This window comes from Tupaia chinensis, unplaced genomic scaffold (assembly GCF_000334495.1).
Source record: "Tupaia chinensis unplaced genomic scaffold, TupChi_1.0 Scaffold145147_1, whole genome shotgun sequence".
NCBI classification, from domain to species: Eukaryota; Metazoa; Chordata; class Mammalia; order Scandentia; family Tupaiidae; genus Tupaia; species Tupaia belangeri.
Window position 1 is genome coordinate 2,833,206 of NW_006205007.1, and position 24,566 is coordinate 2,857,771.

Here is a 24,566-nt window from a genome sequence, read left to right on the forward strand (position 1 = left end):
GAGAGGTTTTTCGCTATAGGGCACGTGCGCTCTCCAGACAGACAGAGACCTAGAAACAGGCGAGAAATCACCCCCCAGGGGGGATGGTCACGCCGCAATCCCTTCTCCTCCATTCTCCTCTTGGGATCCTGGGCACGCATGCACATGTGCCTGGCGTGAGTTCCAAGCCACCGGGTCTGGGACGGGAACCGTGGTCAACTACGTGGGAGTCCAGCGACATAGCCATTACGCTAACTGCTGGTTCCCAAGCCTACGTTTTTAATCTTTACTGGTTAAATAAACCATTTTGATAAAAAAGGTGGGTTGGTGGTTAAGGTGCTGGACTCCTACATGGCCAACAGGTTTGAATCCTGGATCTGGTGGCTTGCTTTCTCACTTTCCGTTTCTCTCGCTCTCTGTCTCTCTCTGGTTAAATAAAAAAAAAAAAACAATAACAAACTAGAGACCAGCAGATGGCATAATGGTTATGTTGCTGGACTTTTTGACATGGTTGACCGTGGCTTGAGTCCTGGACCGAGTGGCTTCAAACTCACACTGGGCGCATGTGCATGCATGCCCAAAATCCCAAGAGGAGACTGGAGGAGAAGGGATTATGGTGTGGTCATCCTTCCTGGGGGGTAATTTCTAGCTTTCTGTCGTCTCTTCAAAAATTCTAAAAAATTCTAAAAAAAAAATAAATTAAATAAAAAAATAAATTAAATAAATTAAATAAATGGAATAAACCTACAAAAAAAAAAAAAGGAAAAAGGAGAAATACTTCTAGAAAACAACACAGTTTGGTTTGATTTCAAAGATTAACTTATTTCATGGTAGTGCCTTTCCCAGTGACTTTTGGAAAATTGTGCACACTTAAAGAGGTTCTCAAAGATCTTTATGGAACAGCTTTGATACCAAGCTGCCCTACTCTATAAAAACTTTAAATTCCCCATGCTGGCTCCTGTATGTATCCCTAAGTTCTGTGATCCGATTCACACTCCTCCTCTCACATACATACATATCTATCTTTTTGTATAATATTTTTTTGAGTTGAAAACCAAGAAGGCTCGCTTGTGCGTATGTAATAGCTGCTTTGGAAAACCATGATAAAGGGGAATACATTTCAACAGCAAAACATTAATTTTTTTTTTTTAAAAAAATGCACCACGGACACTGCATCACTAAGAAAGCCAGTAACTTTACTGAATTGTCTGCAAAATACAAATTATACCTTATTTCCAGCAGGAGAAACTTTTGAAAATTTCCCACTTTTATTCACTACAGACAGCTGAATTAAGTCCCTTGAGATACACAGATGTGGTTTACCTTAGTTATAACATCTTGTCATCTAGTGGCGACAAAGTCCAGCTTATGCCGCTGTGAGCCTCTCTTTGAATATTGGTTGCAAATGCTTGTATGCCCTCATTTACAAGCTATTTTAATTACTGTCGTTTAATGGAAACAAGTCCCCAGGAAAAGAAGAAGAAGAAAAATGATAGCGCAAACCATCTGAAGCAATCCAAGTCCTATGCGTGTGTGACCCAGGTCTACTTTGCTCCGAGAGAACACCGGTCTGCATTCACACCACAGCAGAATCCACCCCTTAGCCGACCTCTCTGAATTAAACTGAGGTATGAGTCCATTTGAGGTCCGATCAGGGAAGGCAAAATGCAATACCCAATTAGGAGAATAACCAGAAGGGACAAATTTAATGTAGAAGATATGTGGCTTGGATTGCTCCACATCTTTGGTTGAAACATACTAAGAAAAGCCTTTAATTACAGCTGTAGTCTGAGGCATTCTAACAGACACCAGTACTCCAGCAGTCTTCAAAAGATCTGTAGTGGCAGGAAATTAACGCCATGGAAGTGACAACATCACAGCAGATGGCGCAAACGAGAACAGATGAAGTATGCCATGCTCAGGCAACAGCCTTTATTGAGGGTTCAAGTGGCTTCTTCTTTAAAAAAAAAATTTTTTTTTTTTAAAGAAAGGAATACAAAGCATTTACTCTCCGAACAACAAACGAAAGGAGAAAGGGGGGAAAAAAAAAAAAAAAAAAGAAGCAATTTCTAAGTTAAAAGATGGGGATGTAGGAAAAATGAATACATAGAAGTGTGAGGGCAGACATTCTTTAAGAAAGTGTATTGAAATTCTTTGTCGTTGTTGTTTTCTAAAATTCTCACTTTAGTTAACCTTGAAATGATCTGAGGATGACAGGCATTTTCATATTCATCATTACAAAATGTTATATTCCACCTTTGGGAAAAATAAGCCATTTTACTAAAAAACACAATTTTTTTTTAAAAAGGTTGAAATGAACAGCATCCACGCACCAATGCATACATTAGACAGTTGTGCAGCTTGTGTATATTGCATCACTATTACCAGTATTCGCTTAAAATGACCCAAAATCTTCTAAAATAGGATTAGCTACAATACCTGTAGCTGTGTAAAACGCCACTTATGGTTCTGTTACTTGCAATGAAGAATGTTGCCTCAAACGTTACTCTCAGACCGGTAGGTAAAATAATACTCCTTCAGGGCTCTGCCCTAAACTCCCGAATACAAAGGATTTACTGCGATAAAAACCATACTAGCTTTGCAAATACAATAAACGGTCAATTACAGAGAAGGTATAAGGGTAAAGATAGACAGCCATTGTTTACAGAAAGTGACTCGTCACAATCAAAATTGTGCTTCTTTTCATGAAATCATCTTTAGAAAAATTCTCAGATTATCCCTTCGCTATCTTGCCACCACTTGATGTGAAGTCAGCAGTGGGAGCAAGAGATGACTGGCATCCATTTTCAAGTGATTCTGTTCTTTTCAGGTTCTTATAAAACTATTGTCAGGACTGCTATAAATAGCCAAGGCTTCTGCTGGTACTTGAACTTACTTTATCTTCAGGACTAGAAATTCACGTTTTCTTTGTTGCTTAGGCAAACTGCAGGTCAAACATTAATATGGCTATTTCTTCATATGTTCATAGAATGACCCTTTCCCACCCACTGGTTAAGTTTCTACTGATATGGAGAACGTGTTTTGAAAGGACAAAGAACATTTGTGACATGTTTGCATATTTTATACACATCAAGATATAAGGATGGAGTGTAAGGATGGGATTAGATATATGGCAAGGAACATGATTTTCTTATTCTTTTTCTGTGTGTGTGTGTGTGTGTGTGTGTGTGTGTGTGTGAGTGTGTGTATGTGTGAGTGTATATATTTTCGGGGATGATTTTTTTTCTTCCTCTGCATAAATTATGTTCTTAAATGTTCCATGGATACCTCAAGGAGTGGGATATATATGAAATGGGTGATAGATGGTTTTTGTTTTGCTTTTAGTATATAAAACATTAGTACAAGGCAGGCTGGTATCCTATAGGGAGACAACCAAAGGTGCTTGTGGTCTAATTGTGGATTTCCGATCAAGTTAAGAAAAATATAGCCTAGTTAATGAGGTCTCTTGGCTTCTGCCACCCAGCGGCAGCCTTTTACAATGAGAAACACATAGCAACTATGCAAGGGGAAGAAAACTGAATGGACGAGAAATGTCCTCCGCACAAGATAGCAGTGTTCATACTATTGTCTACGTCTTCTTTGTTGTGTATGTCCATGCATATATGACTGGAGATGAACTGACAGATCTTCACATTCCAAGAGAAGGAAATCATTCCTAGACTGAAATATCTTTTAAACAATATATATTGACTTTTTTTTTTCTTTTTATGGCACTCACTATTTAAAGGGTCTGGAAATTAATCCCTTATAGACAAATATTTGACAAGAGTCATATTTTCTTGAAAAATTAAAATAAGGGACATAGGTTCTTTAATGGGATTTCTCGAAATGGCTATTAAATCTCTTTATTGAAGAAAAAAATAGATGACATACATGCTTTATGCAGAAGTGACATTTGGGGGTCCTGACACACCGGGATTGTTCAACAGTCCTATATTGCTGACAAGATTGTTAAGGGTCAGTTAAAATAATCAGAATGGATGACAAAGCAACTATCCCTTTACCTGCTTCCTTCTTGTCTAGCACCCAGTCTTGCACATTTTTCTTCTGTGGGAATTTACAACTTATTCGCTGAGTGGACTCCATATCACTTGTTTCTAGGGCCATATTTGCAGGGCAAGTGCCCCAACACAGCTTCTCTATTCTGGGCATATTTCTAAAAAGCATACCAAATTGTAGGCTGAAAACCAACCAGATGATTTAGAATATGGGCAAGTTAGGATATGCACTTACTGAATTCCAAGATGCCTGGTGAAATGGTGAGATCAGAAAGGGGCCCTGCATTTGATAAAAATGCAAAGAACAAAACAAAAATAGCATGAAAGAAACTAATCATATATACAGTGGATGTCAGTTGACCCAATAGATTGCTAATGTATTAAAAACAATTTAGGGTGTTGCAATGTGATATGTTCTAACCCCACAGGTTATCCTTTTTGACAGCTGACCTTGAACTTATAAAATGTATGCAGAGTAAAAGAAAACAGAAAGAAAATAGTTACTCAATGTGCAACTGCACAAATATACCCCCCTCCCGCTATTAAGATAACAAAACTTCTGCTATTACCATAATATTATATATATTAGAAAGCTATACACAAGCATGTTAATTTCACAGATTTTTAAAAGATTCTTAATATTTTATATAATTAGAAATACACATTTCAAAAACAAAACTTCTACAAAGAGAAAACAGTTATCTTGGTTAGCAAAGCATGGAGTTCTTCATGGCTTAGGGTAGTGCTTTCTATACAAAAAGTCCTTTTTGGTTTTTTACAGGACTGTTTAAAATATTAGCGAAGCTATCAAGGGGGAAAAAACACATTTTGGCTTAAGTAAACTACAAAAAGCCACAAATGCTTTGCAAACTCTGTCTTACCTTTTATATGAAAATAAGCAAAATGTAATGTACATATTTTTATATTTTTATTTAATAAGAGATGCAGACCCAGATTTATTTATTTATTTAATTAAATACGTTAGCCCTCAAACTCCACGTTTTTGTTTTTTGTTTTTTGTTATTTTTTTAAAATTTTTTTTTTATATAGGTATGGTCCTCTTTGAATGGTCTTTGATCCTTTTTAATGAGTGCCATACGCCAATGATGTGCCTGCAGGTTTGTGAGCGTTCTCGGGATGTCAGGTGACCTGGCGCGGTCCTCACATTTACCAATGGCCACCCATTGCCGGGTCTGTCAAACATCTATACATTTTTCTATATGTTGCATAACAGCTGCTCTCTCTTTCAGTAAAGATCTGCCGCTTTTGGCAAATGTTTCCTTTTGTCTATTTACATGTAAATAACGTTGAACCTGCAACATGACACTATCTATTGTAACATACATTTTGCAAAGGAGCACAACAGTGAAAAGAAGTTAGCCTTAAAATCTATTTTGTACAAGTGTTCTGTTGTACAACTCAAGTGCTAAGCTTATCTCAGCATTTCTGTTTATCTGTATACTGTATCACTGAGGCAATTTAAAAGTACTTTTACAAAACAGAGTACCTGACTTTTTTTTTTTTTTTCCACACACGGCACATATAATGCATATCGACCCCCCTTCCCCATTAAGGTATAGCACACACACACACTGCAAGAAAAAAAAAAAAAACTATTAAGTAATAATCTGATCATGTTGCCCATCCTTCAGAGAGTCGCATGCGCTTGACTGAGGGACTTTCCCTTTCGTCCGGCGAAGGTCTGGTGAGTCCAATGGGGGAGTGGAATTCGTTCCGGTGATCCTCTCGGTCGCTCCCGTCGTAGGAACTGCTACAGCTGCTCAAGCTGTCAACAGGAGATCTCCCCGCCTCGTGGCGCGTGTGTTGTGGGTATCTCGAAGGGGTGGTGGTACGGTCTCTAGGAGGAGAAACAGGTTCTGACTTGATGTTGAGGCTTTGAGTAGAAGGCAGGGAGAGATTTGAACTCTGAGATAAATGAGTGCTAGTGCAAGCTCTGTAGGAGGAAAGGAAACCCAGTTACAGATGGAGGAGGCCTGGAGGCCCCAGGAACTCACAATTACATAAAACATCAGCTTAACGACTCGCATAGACACAAGAGCATGCCCAGAGTGAGGAGACCGTGCTTGGAAGCACTTAGGGGCATCACCTTCTTAGAGCCGTGTATCCACAGAATGCCTTTGTTCAATTGCCCGGTGGTAATTACAGTATTTAACTGCCCAGGCCACATGAATTGGCTCTCTGGTCTCTTACAGGCTCCCCACATGTATAGGTTACTGTTTCAGAAAGGTGTAAATCACTGAGGGGAAAACGCATTTTCCATGTCCATGGGATTTCTCTTTCGACTGGTTCCAAAGTTTTAATCTCTAAGCCTTCAGATACATGTTTAGCTTCTGAGTTAGACTTCTTATTTCCTACTGCCCTATGTGAAAAGTATTTTTAAAAGCTTATTATTGATATAAATATTTCCCTCTGATTAATAAGCACATACAAATGGAGTTACATAGTCTTCAGATAAAGTGAAGTGAGTACAAATTTCAAATGCATAGGACCCATCAAATGCTATGCGATAATCGTATCTGGGGAGAAGCTTGGGGAGGGGAAAGAAAAGCATGGAGAAAGGAGATTGTAAATTATATGCAGAAATTTTAAATCTCTGTTTAAAAACACTTAAGACTTTCTACCCACTAAAATTGTTATATAATTGGACTTCCTTTATTCGTTCATAGTTATTTCCATGGGATGAAAGGACTGTCTGCTTTCCACAATTCATCTCAACTTCACTGTTAGTTACTCCCTGATGGGGCACTTAAGATACCACTCCTCTTATTTATAATTGGCACTGGCTGATGAATCTGCTGTCGCTTAAGGGAAGGTTTTGGGGGAACAAAAAGGGGGGGATGCAGTGTGACTTTATTGTGTTTATAATCTTTAATCCTCATTTATTCCCAGAGAGCATAATTTACCCTTTTTTTCCCAAACTGTGGGAGAGTTTATATACTTGCAATTCTAGAGAGAAAGCATTAAGCCTTTAAGTGTAGCTTAGCACTCGCAATGACTTTGATCAAGATAAACTAGAGTAACATTGCCGGCATCAACTTTAAGTTGCTTTAACTGTTCTTACATTCTGGGTGCATGGACATCCACAGCCACAGTCAACACTGCGTGACCATGTTGTCAAGAGAGTACAGTAATAGCTTTTACTTGGTAAGAGTCACAGGAAAGAATGATCCAAACAGACACACCCATTTTAAACAAAGGAAAGCAAGTCTCCTACGAATGTGCTTCATTAGGCTGCTTCCCAGTGGAGAGAATTAGATGGCACTCAGAGTCACCGTAAGCTGGGAGAGAATGGGTATATACTTCTGAAGAAAAAGTGAGGGCACTTGGGCCTGGCTTTTTGGGAAGATGCGATACACGCTCAAGAAGTGTAGATACATAAAATTAGTCAGAAATGAGTTTATCTTTGAGTGATGTTTTATACAAAAGCACCACCTACTGGCAAAGAATGACTTTCTTTATTAATAGATGAGCTAATGTAGAGAATATAAAAAATTAATTTGTTTCCCAAATAAGCCTTTCTTTCTCTGGTTGTTATAATCTTAGAGAATCAAAGCAATCTTAGCATTTATATCAAGATATTACATTGTGCATACATAATTTTCAATCATCTGTTTATGCGTGCAACAATTTATTTGTAGTTTATTATTTAACAGGCTATATTAGTATACTAATTTTCTAAGAGTTTTCATTAAATAATCTTTAAATCAAGATGATGTTGAATGGGGGTATGGAGGGAACATCTGTATATAAAAAGGATCCATATATTATCTTGGTTCAAAGTTACTTAATGATTCATTTTGATGTTAGGGCAACTCATCTTTTGATTTCTGGGAAAAAGAATTTTCCTGGCTCTGGGTATAAAAGAGTATTTCACTAAAATTTAATTAAATGCTTTTACTATGAATCACACAACTGTTTAATAATGGAAGTCCACTTGGAGCCTGAAAATAAAGTGGCACATCAATAAATACTATAGTCGGCTCTTTAACATTTATATTATGTCTTCATAGCAGTGTGACATGAAAAATTAGGAAAAACATGTGGGTGAGTTGGATCAGTGTAAGCAGTTATCCTAGGTAAATTAAGTAAACATAATATAATCAAAATGTTTCTTAAATACAGTTTTTGGAATCTGCATTATCCATTTATTTGCTTTCTCTCCCCATGGCAACTGGCTTATATAGATTTTAGCTGTATGTCCCCCATGAAAGATGTAACAATGATCGGTTACCCCTTCTTATAAATAGACGAGCCTAAGTGTGTCTTTGGATGGCGTTTTTTTTTTTTTTTTTTTTTTGACACTGATAGCCTGTGTGAGCATTCTGAGTAGTTCAGGGACTAAACCCACAGTCATAAAATGTAAGTGATATTTTTAGTAGGAGTCATTAAATCATGGTATAGGATATAAAATAGAATGCTTAGTCTCTCTTAAAAAAGAAACATTTTCTTGAGAAGAAAAACTACCATTAACATCGCTTAAGTATATTCATGCTAAATTCACATGTAAGCTGGTCGGTTTACTTGTTCTTGAGAACAAAATACAGACAAGAATAATTACAGACGTGGATAACTGAGAAGTACTGCATATGTGTGAGTGGGTAATAAAGAGGTGGGTGGGAGGTAAAAGCCCATTTCATGTCCTCTATGCAAGTTTTCATCTACTACAGGGACCTTTGAATTGGGAACGCACCTACCCTTCCCCATAGTTGTTTAGAAATCAAACATGACTAGATAGTTTTAGTTGAATTTCTTACTGTCCCTGCCTGGAAATGAGACTATCAAACTATATTTAATGTGCCCCGACTCAAAGTTTCTATCAAACCCGTGGCCCGACTCAAATTTTTCTCTCAGTATGCACTGAACACCCACATCAACAAAGGCAATGTACAGGAATACTTCCAGAAAACAGGTCCCCCTTTTCTTAGGTAGTAGTTGAGAAATATATCTAAAACCCAAGAGTCATTTTCTCAAGTATTGGTATTTAAATGACTTCCATTAACTCTCAACAGCAAGATTCATCAGTTATCTCTCTTCCTACATCAAACCAATTTATGCTGCTTATCTAACTTGGTTAGATAAATCTGATATTAGATTTTTTTAAAGTAAAGCTTTGAAGATGTAAAGCTTCAAAGGACAAAATGGACCTTCATCCACGAACAAACTATAAAGAGTTCTATTATCCATCTGCAATTTTGAGAGAGAATTGCGGAAACCCTCTCGGGCTGCTGGGAATATCTACTTTGGTGTGGCTCAAATAAATACAGTCTACTCTTTGCTTTGAACACTATCCAAAAGAAAGTAAGCCCATAATACTGAGTCTATGAAGACTACTTAGGCCTTGAAAAAATGTATCGATTCTTTTAATTGATTTAGAGTGTAAGGAATTAAGGCAGCTCACACAATTTATTTTATATAAATATTACAATTTGGGTTTAAAAACAATAAATTTAAAAACAATTTATTGTGTGAACATAGGGTATTCATTTGAAGGAACCCCTCTTCAAAATCTCGTGTGTGTGTGTGTGTGTGTGTGTGTGTGTGTGTGTGTGTGTGTGAGAGAGAGAGAGAGAGAGAGAGAGGAGGGATGCCCAACATTGGAAGGACTGGAAGGGTCAGGAAAGGTCATCTCATTATTTGTGGGATAAGGGAAGTGATTAAGTGCAATTAAAACTCATGGCCTAAGTTCAGAGTCAAATTATGCACAATGAGATTCAGTGCTGAAACAAAGCCGGAGCTGAGAAAATGTTTCACCCTTGGCTGTTAGAATTCAGCTCCTCTTCAGTCCAAGCATGCCACTCTTGTCTCATTTACTAAAGCCCCGATTTGGGGCAACAGAGAATTAGATTCTCCCCGTGCAATAGAAGACCATTTTAAAATTGTAATATAGTTAAAATATGTAAATAAATACATGTTTATATGTAAAAATGCAAATGATCAGGTGTTACTGAAAACAAAGGAGAGCCACATTCAGAGAAAATAATATGGCCTTTCAAATTGATGATTTCTAGAGAAATCCAGTCCTACAATAGAGAACTTTTGTGAAATGTGAGAAATAAATAAACATTTACCTTTATTTTTGACAAGAATCATGTGGATTCACTGCCAAGCCAGAGCAGTGCAACACCACCTGTACTATTTTAAAATGGCCTGGACGGTATTGTATACTTAGTGATACTTGCCTGGAAAAGTTACTGCAATTAATGTCTACTTGGATAATTAACAGTCTAAAGAAAATTTAAATGTCTTAAAAAGAGAAACTCTGCTTCTGATCAATTAGCTTCACCGTTAATGATCTTTCAAGAAAGCAGAACAACAATCTCATCTGGATTTACATGAAAGGTTAGATTTTCAACTATAGCGATTTGCAAGGAGAATGCATGTAAGCCAATTCCATAATCCGATCCCTAATCTATGAATATGTTCAACCAATACTATGTGAAATAGCAGGAGGGAAAAGTTGGGGAGGGGAGGAGTAAGAGAAATGTAATTACAGTATCAAGCAGTGACTTTTATTCTAATCAATGTTTTGTGCTTGCTATCTCCTTAGAAATACGGACATGGAACGAGTTAACTAATATAACTACCTAGTTAAAAACAACCAAATGTTTCAGCAGAACATTAAAAGTGGGCTAAATATATTTTACTTATAAAAATAGGAAAGAAAACTTGCTATCTTTCAATATTTTAAATTCTCCAAGTATTTTGTTTTGATAATTAATTACAATACTGAAGTTAGTTAAACTTATCAGTCAGGTCCTTGGTTCATGTTTTAAGTTTGTTTTTTTTTTAATGATTTGTTTTATAAGAAGTAATGCGAATTGTGAATTCTAGGTTATTAAGGATTGAACATTTCCACAGATAAATGGCAGCAGTCATTTCTAGGATAAAGACATATCTGAAAACTACCACAAGGGGGCAGAAAAATACATCCTCTGACTTTGGAAAACAAAAATGATTTTTATACCCAAATTTAGGTAATTAGTATTATATATATGGATTAGTTCTGTGTGTGTGTATACATGTGTGTATGTGCCTGTGTGTGTGTGTGTGTGTGTGTGTGTGTGTGTGTGTGTGTGTGTGTGTGTGTGTGTGTGTGTGTGTGTGTGTGTGTGTGTGTGTGTGTGTGTGTGTGTGTGTGTGTGTGTGTGTATTTCATGCAGTATCTATAAATACACCCCTGGGCTATAAGTATATTATTAATGTATGAAATCTGTGTCGTTGATCCTATGAGCGTTAGGTTAACATTAAGATCAACTACGTGGTTTATGCTAAGTGAGAAGATCCTCAAATATCTCAAAAGGTAAAGGAGTTATAACTAAAACACCTTCTTACACTCCACGTGAACTGTGTGAAAACTTAGCTAGATAAAAATTCTGTCTTTGACCTAAGTGGAAACAAACATAGCCTACAACAGTAAGAAAAGAATTTCCTTCATTATTACAGAGTCCCCCCATCCTCTTCAAGAATAAGGAATGTAGTTTTTATGTTACAATTTACTTTCAGATTTTGAGAAAGTAAACTTTGATACCCTCGACATTATAAAGCACATACTCAAGAGGCTGACATTTGTCAATTAAAAATGCACTATAAAATTATGTTATAAAAGAAATAGCATTGCTTACCCCAACTGACTGAGGGCGGATGGTGGCATGTTATGTAGGTGTTGCTGTTGCCAGCCAGTTACTGAGCCAAGGTGAAGCGCGCTGGCGGTGTTAAACCCAGACAGGGAGGACAGGTCTGCGCTGCTCAGAGAGTACTCTGGATTAGAGATTAAAACAAGGAGGGAAATAGTTAACATGGAAATGATCGAAAGGCAAACAGACTAAACATTTTCAATTTCCAAGATATCCTATTAGTATTGTCTGTTATTATACTTTTTTTTTATTTTGGGGAAGAGGAGAATAAAAATATTAGGGATAATTTTAATTGAAAAGGAACAGACCATATACCAAAAAAAAAAAAAAAAAGGATTCTATGTAAACTTCAAAGCAGTATAAGCTGCAATTCTAATTTATTAGAACTACAATTTGGTTTCATAGTATATACATATTATCTGATGATCTGTTAGGTCGTCAGGAAAGTCATGACACATTTTTACATAGAAAAATATATCATGACTTTCCCGACGAACCAGTAGAATTTTTTTTTTTTTTAACAATTCCAAGAAAGTGAGCTTTCTATCACATCAAAGAAATAACAGGTCTATTTCCTTAAAGTTGTTCTTCTATACTAAGCTCAGGTTAGGTAAATAAGACTTTCAATCACTTAAAGAAAAATGTGAATATTCACTTTGCTTCAGGAAAGAATAGGTAATGGTGTATGTGCTTTGGTCACCACAGGTACTAAAGAAAGCTTCCTATTAGAGTAAAGGGTAATAACTTTTCCGTCTTGCTTTTTAATATCAAGTATTTAATGTACTAATTGCACATGGCAAAGCTACTCACCGGTACCATATGTTGTTGAAATGGCTGATGGATATCCTCCCATTCCTTGTCCTGGTAAAGTCGGAGTTGCTACGGAAACCACTGGGGTAGCCAATGACTGAGCAGACTGGGAGTTATTTATCCTTTGATTCTTTTAAAGTAAATAGAAAGACATTATAGATGAAATTTCAAAAAAAGTAAAAAATATTAGATTTCAGTATTAGTTTTACACATAAAAAGATAACTTGGTACAAATCTCATGAAATTAATCATTTAACATGTGTCTCTATGAACTCTGCCAACCCTATCATTTACAATCCTTCAAGAGACCAGTTGTTGCCATAGTAACCCATTACATCAGTATCTCCTAGGCAACTGAACTAGTAACAAGTACCATAGCTTTATTATGGATAAAAACAGACTATGTAGAAAACTGATGAAATATGTATACTGTACTTCCATTGTTTCAGTTTTTATTCAAATGCAAATTTAAAAAAATTAAAATCAACCACGAAGGTTTTTATGTTCAGTTCCATATACAGCAGAGAGCAGATGGGTAGGATTTGATTTTTTATTCTGACCAGCAGGTGGTGCTCTGACCACTTTCTTTAGATTCTTCCAAACTTCCTCAAACTATAGACGGCAAAGCAGCTCATGTGTATTGTATTTAACTCCTCAGAGCAAGAACATGAAAAATCCACATAAACTTAACATCATGAGCCTTTAGTTCTGGGAAAAAGAACTACCTTAGTTTTAAACAAGAAAAGAAATAATTTTTGTATTTGAATTTTAGTGTAAGTACTAAAGATAGTGAAAAAACAGCCTTCACTTACAGAGGGTGGGAAAGAATAACTAAATAACCTGGCATGTTTTCACCTGTGAGTGATACTAGAAATTGATGGTATTTAAATGCAATCAATGCGGACACATTAAGGCAATTTCCACAATCTTTCCATTTTATCAAAGCTATGACCTGCGCCTAAAAGGAGCTTTGGATTTTTTTCTTGCATAGGCTACTTAAGGAAAGCACTCTCACCACTTACCAAAAGCAGGTCCACATCCTCAGACTGAGAGCATGGGGAAGGAGTTTTATTAATTAGTGTCTGTAAATATTTATAATTGGGCAAAATCTTTTCAACAAAAGGAAAAGCATCTTCTGATAGACACAACAGTTTAAACAGTTTAGAAACCCAGACTCTAACAATAACTCCTTACAAAGACATTCTTTGTTTCCCTTAATGAGCTGTTTGTCTCAAATGTGAAGACAATCTATCCAGTTTTCAGCACAGGTCAGTGTCCCAACATTTATTATTTCACTACCACATTGAAAAAAAAAAAAAAAAATAGATGGTACTTTGAAACCCCACTTGCTGGAGGAGGTGGGAGGTGCACCTGGCTGCCAGAGAGCTCTGGCGGACCACTCACAGAATCCCTGGGAAAGCATTGGTTATAAGGAACCTGGAATAAATCTGCTGATAGGGACAGCCTGCCATGCTTGGCCCACACTGCTTGGCTGTGGCCCTGTGGGAGGCTTTATTTATTAGACTTAAGTCTTTTCCAAAGGAAATGTTGCATATTATGTGATTTTTTTGGTTGATATTCAAAATTAATCTGCACTGTGCAGTAATAAACTCATCAGCTCACAGGACCGTTCTACCCTGAAGCTTGCCACCGAGCAGAGAGAGCAAAAAGGAAAAGAAATGTATTTGCAGAAGGATCTAAATTTGTCTACTGAATCTTGGTTTTAAACATTCTTGCAAAGCTAATTTGGAGAACACTGATGTAAGTCTCTTTGTTGTTGAGTCTGGCCCCTCAATATTATCTTCACTTTAGGCACGCAGACCCAGGAGAGAGAAAATGACAGACAGGGGATGGTACTTTTTTTTTCCCTTAAAAGTGCCACAACTCTTTTTTTTAATGTGAAAAATTTTGTTTTCAAAAATGCCTAGGATTTTAGCCCAATTTGCTTTTGAGAGATAGTTATTTTCATAAAATACGGACAGGAGAATCAAAGCAGTGCACGACCATGTGAGGTGTTAAGATAGCATTACAATAGTCTACGAAAGGAATCGCCAATCAACAGGACAAAGTTCATTGAGAAATTTTGGAAAGCATTTTTCATTGTCAGCACCTTGAGGATACGAATATGGTAAAAAGCTCAGTGTCATAAAAAAAATGCCATCGGGTACCTCGTTATCTGTTATTTTTGCTTATGGGACATGTTTTGACCAATGGTAGAATCTAACTTTCCTCTAACTTGAAGTTGGAAGCCTTAAAAGAAAATATTTCCCTAGTTCTGGAACACAAGTCCTATGGTGGAATGTACTAGATATTGGTTCTTTTTTTACATGGGAAAGTGTAATGCAAACCAGTTACCAGAAGTAACGACTAAATACAGAGTTCCATCAATAGCGCTAACGTGTTAGTTTTCTGGGAGAATTGAAATGATTCCTAAAGTTAGACAAATAACAAAAGACATATACAAAACATGATGGATATTTATTTAAATATAGTACTGCATTACCACTGATGGCATCGTATTCTTGCTGCCTGGTGGAATGAGAACTCGGAGATCTGGTTTACGGTTATTCATTCCTAAATTCATGGGGGGAGGAGATTTCGCTTGCATATTCTTGTTCAAGTTACCAGGTGAGACCAGCAGACCTGGTGAGTTTCGGGGATTGCCATACCCGTTCCCTGTTAACACAAAACAATGAAAGCACTCAGGAAGAAATTTAGACTCAAATATGCTTCTAAAAACCTACTATGTGAGAACATAAAACAAAAGCTTAATAGTAAGGCATAAAACGCGTACCCTGAAACACCACAGGATGGCTGAGGTAGCCTCCATGTGAAGAGTAACCCAATCAGTGAATTATTTAATATTCCTCTGAAGAAAGATGAAAAACTTTATTATGAGAAGACAGCTAGCATTTATTGACTTGCTCAAAAATCAAGATATACTTTTTTCCTATTTTTTTTTTTAAACTTCAGGAAGAAAGTCAGACAGTAGTTCAGGGTCTAAGAAAAGCACAGAATTGGTTCTGCACTTTAATTGACTAGCTTGGCGGAGGCCAGGCCGTCATGACTCACTCTTTCAGCTCATTGGTTTGGTTTTTATTTTGTGTGTCTGTGTGTCCTTAGATGAAGAAAGGGCATAGCAGCAAGACTATAATTTAGGACTTGTAGGTGTGGGGGAAGCTGCTAACACATTTTGCTGCCCGGTTCCCCTTTTCTCTTTGTGAATTCTCCCTCTGGTTTTTCTTCTGTCTGGTTTGCCCTCCTCCCAAAGTTCAGTATACAACTCGGAACGCTGACTTTCCTGCTCACACAGAACTTCAACACACAGCATTCCCCCTCAGGAGCTAAAATGGAGTGATATGGCTACATGGAGATTCACCAAGGCACAGGGATAACTATCAGATGCCAAGACCCACAAGCTCTTCTTAAGCCTCTGCTAGGGTGGCTTCAACTAAAAGAAGGATGGATCGCTGAAAGTCCCCATTTTTCACACTTCAAAACATGACAGGAAAGCTTTCAATGGAGTTATTGGCAATGCAACCTGAACAGGAATGAGAGTCAACTCAGAAAGTCACCTACTGGCTTCTTCCAACCACCTGTGCCGAGAGAAGAGGAGAAACCAACTACCCGATTGGATGATTTGTGTTAGGAAATGAGATGACTGTGTGTGTTTGTTTTCGGAGGCTCTCTGGAGAAAACAGTTAAATCTCATTGTCACTGTCACCATTGTCATCATCACTAAACGTTGAGTGTGCAAGTGTTGATTACCCCTGGTCAAGAGTACCGTGTGCTACTCAGTGAGAATGCACAGACAACACCCGGTTCTGAAAGGGCCTGAACTCCCTTTGTGTTCCGCCAGTACATTCAAGTGCAAAACAAACCCACCAATACAAGACAGCGAGGCTGAGGTGCCCACAGGGAAATCCTAGTGACCTGTAACTGAATTCCCAAGAGGGAAGAGAGTATCCAATAAAAGTTCATAGAAGAGAGAGGAATTAATGTTAGCCTCAAAGAAGGAGAAAAGAAAGGAAGATATTCCATGATTATAAATGGCACAGAGAAGGGCTGATGTAGGAATCCAGGAGAAAACAGCCGTGTTGGAGACCCTGGAGTGGCGAACCGAGACCTTGAATTCCAGGCTGGAAGGTCTCAAGGTCAGGTGGTAGAAATGCAGACCCGTGGAGGCTGCAGAGTAGTAGTATGACACAGGCCTCGATGGGGTCAGAGAGAGAGAGAGGGGTAACCCAGAGTGAGGAGGGCCTGGCAGTGTGCAGCGAGCAGTCTGGAGACTTGTTAGGATGGCCTGACATACAGGGAGGGAGCGGGAAGGCATATTTATGGGAGCATCTTTTGAGTTAAAATATATTTGCAGCACAATGCATAAAGCATATTTGTTCTTCATATCCCATTCATTTACCTGTCTCATTTTATGCATGAATAAACAGGCTGAGTATATAACAAATAACTACAAAATTAAATCTGTCAATTGGATGATGCCTAAAACCCAAAATAAAACAAACAAAACACTCCTACAACATGTGTCGAGTACACAGTAGTAACTTAAGAAACATTGATTGGATCTGAATATAAATTACTTATCTCGAATACAACTTCAAGAAAACTAGCCAAATTCTCTAAAGTCAGTTATGTCAAAAACCGAAATGTCCTGTTACATTTAATTTGGCCAGTGTCTGTGGCAAAAGCTATTCTATGAGACAATGCCTTACCTTTTCTCACTAGGAGAAATACAAAGAGTATGTTCACTTGGGAAAAACGCTTGAGAAAACGGAATGCTCTGAGGAGTTTTACATTTAATGTCTCTTACTGAGTCATTACTGTGACTATGTTCGCATCTTCGTTTGAATTAATAGATTCTACTAGATGAAGAGACAATAAGAAAACCCAGACAAAATTTGCTCTGCATTTCCCTGTCGGCTGAAGTTCAGACCAACACGCTAAATACATATGTCACTTATCTATTAAGCCTGTGTGAGATCTGGTTTAAATAAACAATCAAATGGAAAATTAGCTGGGTAATTTCAAAAGAAGGGGGGGGAAAGTCAGTTAAGCAGTGCAGTGAAGTTTGAATAGATCAGAAGAGACTAAAACCCCGGCTCGGTAGATGCTGATACTGGTTTGCATGGAGGAGTTATTTTGCTAAAAGGAAGTAAAACCGCTTTGTGAAATGTGTTGTCCTGTGATATGACAAGCACTGGGCCACTGTGCGAAAATGGAAATGCTTCGCAGAGGCTCTGAGAAAAGTTTTTCTTTTTTTTTTAAAAAAAAAAGAAACAAAAAAACATTTTTCTACAGTAAACGCTCTGAGAAATTCCAACAAGGCTTATGTCTTTCTTTTTTTTTTTTTTTTTTTATAATTTTTTGTCACCTCTTGTTTGAAACATATTCCAAAAAGGCTTTTTTTTTTTTTTTTTTTTTTTTTTTTTTTTTGCTCACATATTAAACAATGATTTAGAGTCATAAGGGGGAAGAAAGTAAACACACATTCTAGTTTTTCATCCACTAATTCCCTCAAAACTAAAAAATTGATTTTTAAAAAAGCATTCTATTTTTCTCTTGGATTATTTCCTGCTCGGTGGAAATTATCCCATTTTCGAAGATTCGTCACTTATTTTAAGGTGTTTACATATTGAATGTAAAATATTTGGAACTACGATGACACTTCTTAAACTCGTATTTTTAGAACGTAAAGTTATTTTTAAGAACAAATAAATTCTGCTTTTTTACCGACGAATTTCTGCTGTTTTTAGCAGATTGTGCCAGCTAGCATTTTGGAGCCGTATAATAACCATTTCTGTTTCCAGCCACCACATTGTTATTCTTTTGGCATAATATAGATTCAGGAATGCAAGACTGTGGATCCTAAACCAGTGATATAGAAACCTATCATTTGAAAATCAATGATGAATACATGCGTGTGGTTTACTGCTAAGAAGAGCCTGCATTTAAACCGGTTGGGAAACCACAGCCTCCGCCTCGCTGCGAACGCTGCGGCCTGGGTTGAGGCTGTTGTCCCACCTTAAGATACATTCACCAAAGAGAATGGTCTCATTTACATTCGGGGGTCGGGGAGGTGGGAAACACCACCTCTCAACAGCCTTCTAATATACAGATGCACCCTTTCTTCATCCTGTGTTTTAAAATTACCCTCTGCCTGGACAATGATCAATTTGGACGTGACTGCATGCAGATGTCACATTCCCCTGACCACTTGAAAGTACAAAAATTATAAAGCATGGGGGAGTGGATTTCTTGATTATAGATTAGAAGAAAATGAACTACAGACCAACTTTAGAGTCAGTTTGTTTTATAGTTTCACTTGATTAAAAAACATTGTTTCATATAAAATAAGACAATTTAAACATTCATGGCATAACATATAAAGGATAAAAGAGGTAGTCTACCCTCTACTGGTTGTAAGTTTGTAAACATTCGTATTTAAAATTAGCGTAAATATACGGAACAGAAATATGGTGTTAAGGAGGAAAAAAAATGTTTTCTCCCCAGTTAACTTGCAAACACTTGCCTTTTTTAAAAAAAAATTTTTTTATTGACTCCTATTTTAAGAAGTTGTAAATTCAAAGAACATATTCCTGGCGTAAGATATTATGAGGAAGGCATTTTGCCTTGTCTCACAGAGCTCAATTGAGCAGGTAGTTCTCTGGGAGCCCAAAGTTCTAAAACTTTCTTTTATTTGGACGGTTAGGCATTATGAATCTTTTCACTTGTTTATTTATTTTATTTTTTATTTTTCCAAGGACTTTCAATAATAAATACAAGTATATAAAAACCAATAAGCACAACACAGAAACTAGTCTTTGTGGGCCATGGCTAATTTTTTCATTGGCACAATCTTTTTTTTTCCTTTTCCTTTATGAGAAAAAGAGGAGACGTGAAAGTGAAAGGGAGAGAGAGCTAGGCATTGTTTTTTTGACAGGGTCTTGCTGTGTCATGGTCCCCCTGCCCCTGACTTTCAGCTAGCTAAGCTAGCAGGTGTGTGCAACCACACCCCGCAGGTTCAGGGTAGCTCAGAAGAGGAACTTTGGCTTTTAACTTCCCACGCTACCCATGTGCCACCACGCTACAATCTTCTTTTCAATCTCCTAAATGGTCATCTTTGACCAATCTCTCCTCCTCTTCTATCTCTATATTCAACTAGATATCAAATTGTTATTATTATTTTTGCCATAGGGGCACCTACACTCACCAGAGACAGACAGTGAGATGGAAGGTGAGAAATCACCCTGCATGGGGAGGGCCACAGCGCAATTCTTTCTTCTCCACTCTCCTCCTGGGGTTTTGTGCACACATGCACGCACACTTGCCTGGTGTGATTTTTAAGCTACCAGGTCTGGGATCTGAACCATGATTGGCCACGTGGGGGTCTAGTGCTTTAACCACCATGCAACTTACAGTCCCTCCCCTTCTTTTTAGAGAGGTTTTTGCTATACGGCGCGTGTGCTCGCCAGACAGAGAGAAAGAGACAGAGAGACAGAAAGCGAGAAATCACCCCCCCAGGGAGGATGGCCACGCTGCAATCCCTTCTCCTCCATTCTCCTCTCGGGATCTTGGGCACGCACGCACACGCGCCCGGCGTGTTTTAAGCCACTGGGTCCAGGACGCAAACCGTGGTCAACTACATGGGAGTCCAGCGACATAGCCATTACGCTAACTGCTGGTCCCCAGCCCCCTTTTTAAAATGTGTGCTGCTTCTCCATTGCTACCAGCCTAGTTCAGACTTTCATCATTTTAATAAATCTTCATCTGGGCCTCTGGACTCTAGGTCAAAGGTTCTTCACCAGCCTAGGATGAGCTTCGGGAACGTGTGAGCTCCTCAAAGCTGTATACAAACGTGTGTGTATTTGTGATACTAACCAACCCACTCAGGGAACTTTCCAAACTGCCACTTCCATCACGTTCCTTTCTCACGGAAGACTTAGCACAAGTGGACCCTGCCATGGCTGGCTCTCAGGACTAAGGCTGACTCACTCTGTCTATCTAACCGAATTTCCAGTGACCACAGCCACGCTTGTTGTCATCTGAAGATGCCTGAGTCTTCGCTCTAGTAGTTCGATAACTGGCAATATTCTGTCTCCTGTTGAATTCAAACTCATTTTCTAAGGATCAGCTGAGGTTCCAGATTTTTCAAGATGCCTTTCAGACACTCACTCTCCCCTAAACTCTTGCTGCAATTAGAGGTCGTGAGGCTGAACAAAGTACCCTTGGGTCGTCAGAAAAGTCATGATCTATTTTTTTTCTACGCAAAACTGCGTCATGACATTTCAGATGACCCAATAGTTCTCTGAATGTTTCTGGTGCTTGAGAAACAGATACATAGAATATGCTAGAAACACTAGGGATGATTCGGGAATGGCACTAAAAGTTAAGTTAGTAAGCGAATCCGAGGCGAGAATTGAAAATGTGATGAGTAACTGGTTACATTCAAACCTTGAGGGGTCTTTCCTCTTTATGTTACTTGAGAAAATTTTCTACTTTTGACAATAATTGCCTATTGATGGCTGAGGACACTATTGAACCAAATTGCTTATCCAACACATCATACTAAAGTCAGGGAATCCAGAAGGTGCTCACCTACTAAATTTGTTTATAGAGTTAACAGAAGTTTGTTTTTTACCTGTTGCACCTGTTAAATAATTTCATAGCACTTTGCCTTAGCTAAATGCAAGTGTTAAAATTAAATACAGTAGATATTTCCTATAATGAAAATGAAAACATTAACAGACACCGATCTTTTATTCCACAAGGACAAGGGTTTATTGTCACAGGGTGTCTCCATATCAAGATAAATCCTAGCCCACTACTGAGGTGCAGGGAACAGAAGGCTGCTCCACAATGCTGGAATCCATATGGAAAACTGGGGTTCAAATCTTAGGGTGCCGGAATGCATTGGGTATGTACCCATGATCTTTGCTGGCTGAAAGGCTGAGGGGAGGATTCCAGCATGGAAACTCATTGAGGGAGCCTATGTGTCTTTTGTTTTGAGAACTTTTTGCTATAGCGCACGCATGTTCCCCAGAGAGACTGAGAGACAGAAAGCAGGAAATCACCCCCCAGGGGGAGATGGCCACACTGCAATCTCTTCTCCTCTCAGGATTTTGGGCATGCATACACACGCACCTGGCATGAGTTTAGAGCCACTGGGTCTGGAACTTGAACTGCAATTGACCTTGTGGGAGTCTAGCACCTTAACCACTAAGCCACCTGGTGGTCTCTCTGTCTTTTTATTATATGAAATAAATAAATATTGTTTTAAAAAAAGAAAAAAGATAAATCTCGATTTAGACTTATATAGAACTTTGCACAAGTTATGATATAAGGAGTCCTTCAAAAACGACCATGGAAAATCCATGTTATAAAGAAAACTATGCAGGAAAATAACACTTTTTTTTGCACTCAAATAAATTTGTACTTGAATTCCATTTTTTCCATGAACTTTTTAAAAGTCTCCTCATATTCTAGGATGGGGGGAAGGCAGCAAGGGAGTGATTGCTCACTTTCCCTCTCTGTCTCTCTTTGGTGAGCACACACACCCTATGGCAAAAACCTAAAAATATATAATCATTATACCTTGATTAGTTCCTTCAACCCTACTGAGGCTCAGTTTTTTCAATATGAGTAATTATTTCACTAGTGTAAGAGAAGCATAAAAGAAATATGAACCTGAGACTCCCAGACGCTCACCGGAGGCAGCCATTGTCAGGACAATTGTGCAATAATAACAGCAGTGGGCCGGTAGGTGGCGTGATGGTTAAGGGCACTGGACTCCCACATGGCCAACCCCAGTTGGGGTCCCCGACCTGGCAGCTTGCTTTCTTACTTTCTCTCAGTCTCTCTCTTTCTCTCACTCTGTCCCACTCTGGTGAAATTAAAATAAATAAATACATAAATAAAAGCTAAATAAAATAATTCTTAAAAAATATTAGCAATAGTAAACACTGTGTAGTGTCATTTACCAGCACAACACATTAATTGCCCAGAATAGTACCAAGCACCTAGACACTGCTGTGGAAGTGTTCGATTTTATACGTGGATATGAAACACCTCGCATCTTCACGAGGACAACTCCGTGAGGTACTATCAGTGTCTCTGTGTTACATAATGAGATGACTGAAGAACAAAGAGGTCCAGTAACTTGCTCAATGTCAAACAGCTATCATTTGGTAGAGCCATGATGGGAACCTTTGCAGTGTGTCCCAAAATGCAAGGCTACATTGCTCCTTGAAAACTGGCCATGCTCTGAGACTTTGAAAGCTCTTCTGTGTCAGCGTTCATTCTAAAATGACAGGAATACAAAGGGAAGAATGAGGTGTGAGACCAGGGACAGCAGCCTCAAACGCTCTCCTAAGCCACAGGTGATGTGGAAGTCTGAGAGAGATGTTATGTGGTCAACGTGGGCGTCATAAATAGTAGCTTGTTTCACGAGACGCTGAATTTACACAGAGAGGCACAGAATGGTGATGTCCCAAGTCATGTTTCTGGTCTTCTGGATAAATAAGTATTTACAGACAGTTAATATTGAATGTAGCTACACTGAACACCAGACCTACTGTTTAACGTTCAGTGTGCTATTTAGAGTATGTTACTAAATATGTTGTTAAAAATAGATATTGTAATAATTCAGTCAATAATCTTCTCCCCTGTCACAGACCCAGAGGGTAAAGATGTTTACCTACTTATTGTCAATTTAAGAGACCAGCTTTTTATCAGAACTCAACAGGACAGTAAAATGTCTAATATTTTGTAGTAAGCATTATCAGTTGTTATCTGAAAAAAACAACTTCTAATTTGTAGGTGTATAAAAATTGCTTTGTTTAGTGATTTGTTAATGATGTCTGATTCTGGGGAGTTTGGGGTAAGGTACTACAGGAGAACAGAGAATTGAACATAGAGCTAGACCTCTGAAGCACTGATTTGCTGCCTTTATGGCAACAAGTGTTCTATTGACTTCGTATTACGAAATAACTTTGAAAATATTTTCAGTCTATTGTCTCGTTAAACCAATGACGCCGCGTACATCATAATGCTCACTGCCACCAATTTATTTTTACTTTTAACATTTTTTTTTAAGAGCGATTTTTGCTATAGGGTGATACTAGGTCTGGGATTTGAACTGTGGTTGACTACATGGGAGTCCAGTGATGTAACCACCACACCATCAGCTGGTCTCTACCATTAATTTGTTTAAAATAAAAAAAAATTTTTTTTTCTTTCTATATGGCACATACACTTGCTAGAGGGGGAGACAGAAGAGAGGTGAGGAGCTCTTCCCCTCATAGCCCACCCCCGTGCCCCAGGAGGATAGCTATACCATAATCCCTTCTCCTCCCTTCTCTTCTCAGGATTGTAGGCATGCACACACACACATCCTGTGTGCTTTCCAGGCTTCTGGGTCTGGGATTCGAACTGTGCAGTCTTGTGGGATCCAGCCATCTTAACCTACGGGCCCAACTTTTTTTAAGTTTTAAAAATGAGAAGTTAGTCTTCAAAACCAGGATGTTATCTTGCATCTAAAATGAATATACATGTGTTCTGCAGAAAATTAAATCGTTTATAGTAACTTGCTCATACAACCCCTATTTACTGGAAGTGACACTTTTAAAACATTCTAGTGGAAAAACATGACCTAGACAGCAGTCCTAAACTCATTCTGTCCTGAACACCTGAAACCCGGTTAGAAATGCTGGGGACTTTTGTATTCAGCAGCTATGAACCACAGTCAGTTCTTTCCTTCTTTGTTATTTTCTTCCTTCCTTCCTTCGAGTAAAAAGGACATGTTTTCCAAGAGAAAGCTCTAAGGGGCCAGCAGTTAGCGTAATGGCTATGTTGCTGAACTCCCATGTAGTCGACTGCGGTTCGAGTTCCAGAGCCGGTGGCTTAAACTCACACCAGGTGCATGTGTGTGTGCCCAAGATCCCGAGAGGAGAATGGAGGAGAAGGGACTGTGGTGTGGCCATCCCCCCTGGGGGGTGATTTCTCGCTTTCTGTCTCTCTGTCTCTCTCTATCTGGTGAGCGCATGCGCCCTATAGCAAAAACCTCTCAAAAAAAAAAAAAAAAAAAAAAAAA

At 38.3% G+C, this 24,566-nt stretch overlaps 1 protein-coding gene across 9 annotated transcripts in view; it reads right to left on the reverse strand.

The window, feature by feature from the left end:
• Window positions 1–1,154: 1,154 nt before the first annotated feature.
• MEF2C (myocyte enhancer factor 2C) overlaps window positions 1,155–24,566 on the reverse strand; it is a 183,404-nt gene continuing 159,992 nt past the window's right edge. For 4 of the 9 annotated variants that reach the window (XM_027767998.1, XM_006167808.3, XM_006167811.3 and 1 more), the window contains exons 7-11: window positions 14,967–15,139; window positions 13,486–13,509; window positions 12,464–12,593; window positions 11,642–11,777; window positions 1,155–5,952 (exon numbers count right to left, since the gene is read on the reverse strand). In XM_027767998.1, coding sequence (XP_027623799.1) covers window positions 5,631–5,952; window positions 11,642–11,777; window positions 12,464–12,593; window positions 13,486–13,509; window positions 14,967–15,139 — 785 coding nt within the window. In that variant the 3' untranslated portion in view covers window positions 1,155–5,630. The remainder of the gene's footprint in view (window positions 5,953–11,641; window positions 11,778–12,463; window positions 12,594–13,485; window positions 13,510–14,966; window positions 15,140–24,566) is intronic. The other 5 variants (XM_006167814.3, XM_006167813.3, XM_027767999.1 and 2 more) reach the window with 3 other exon arrangements.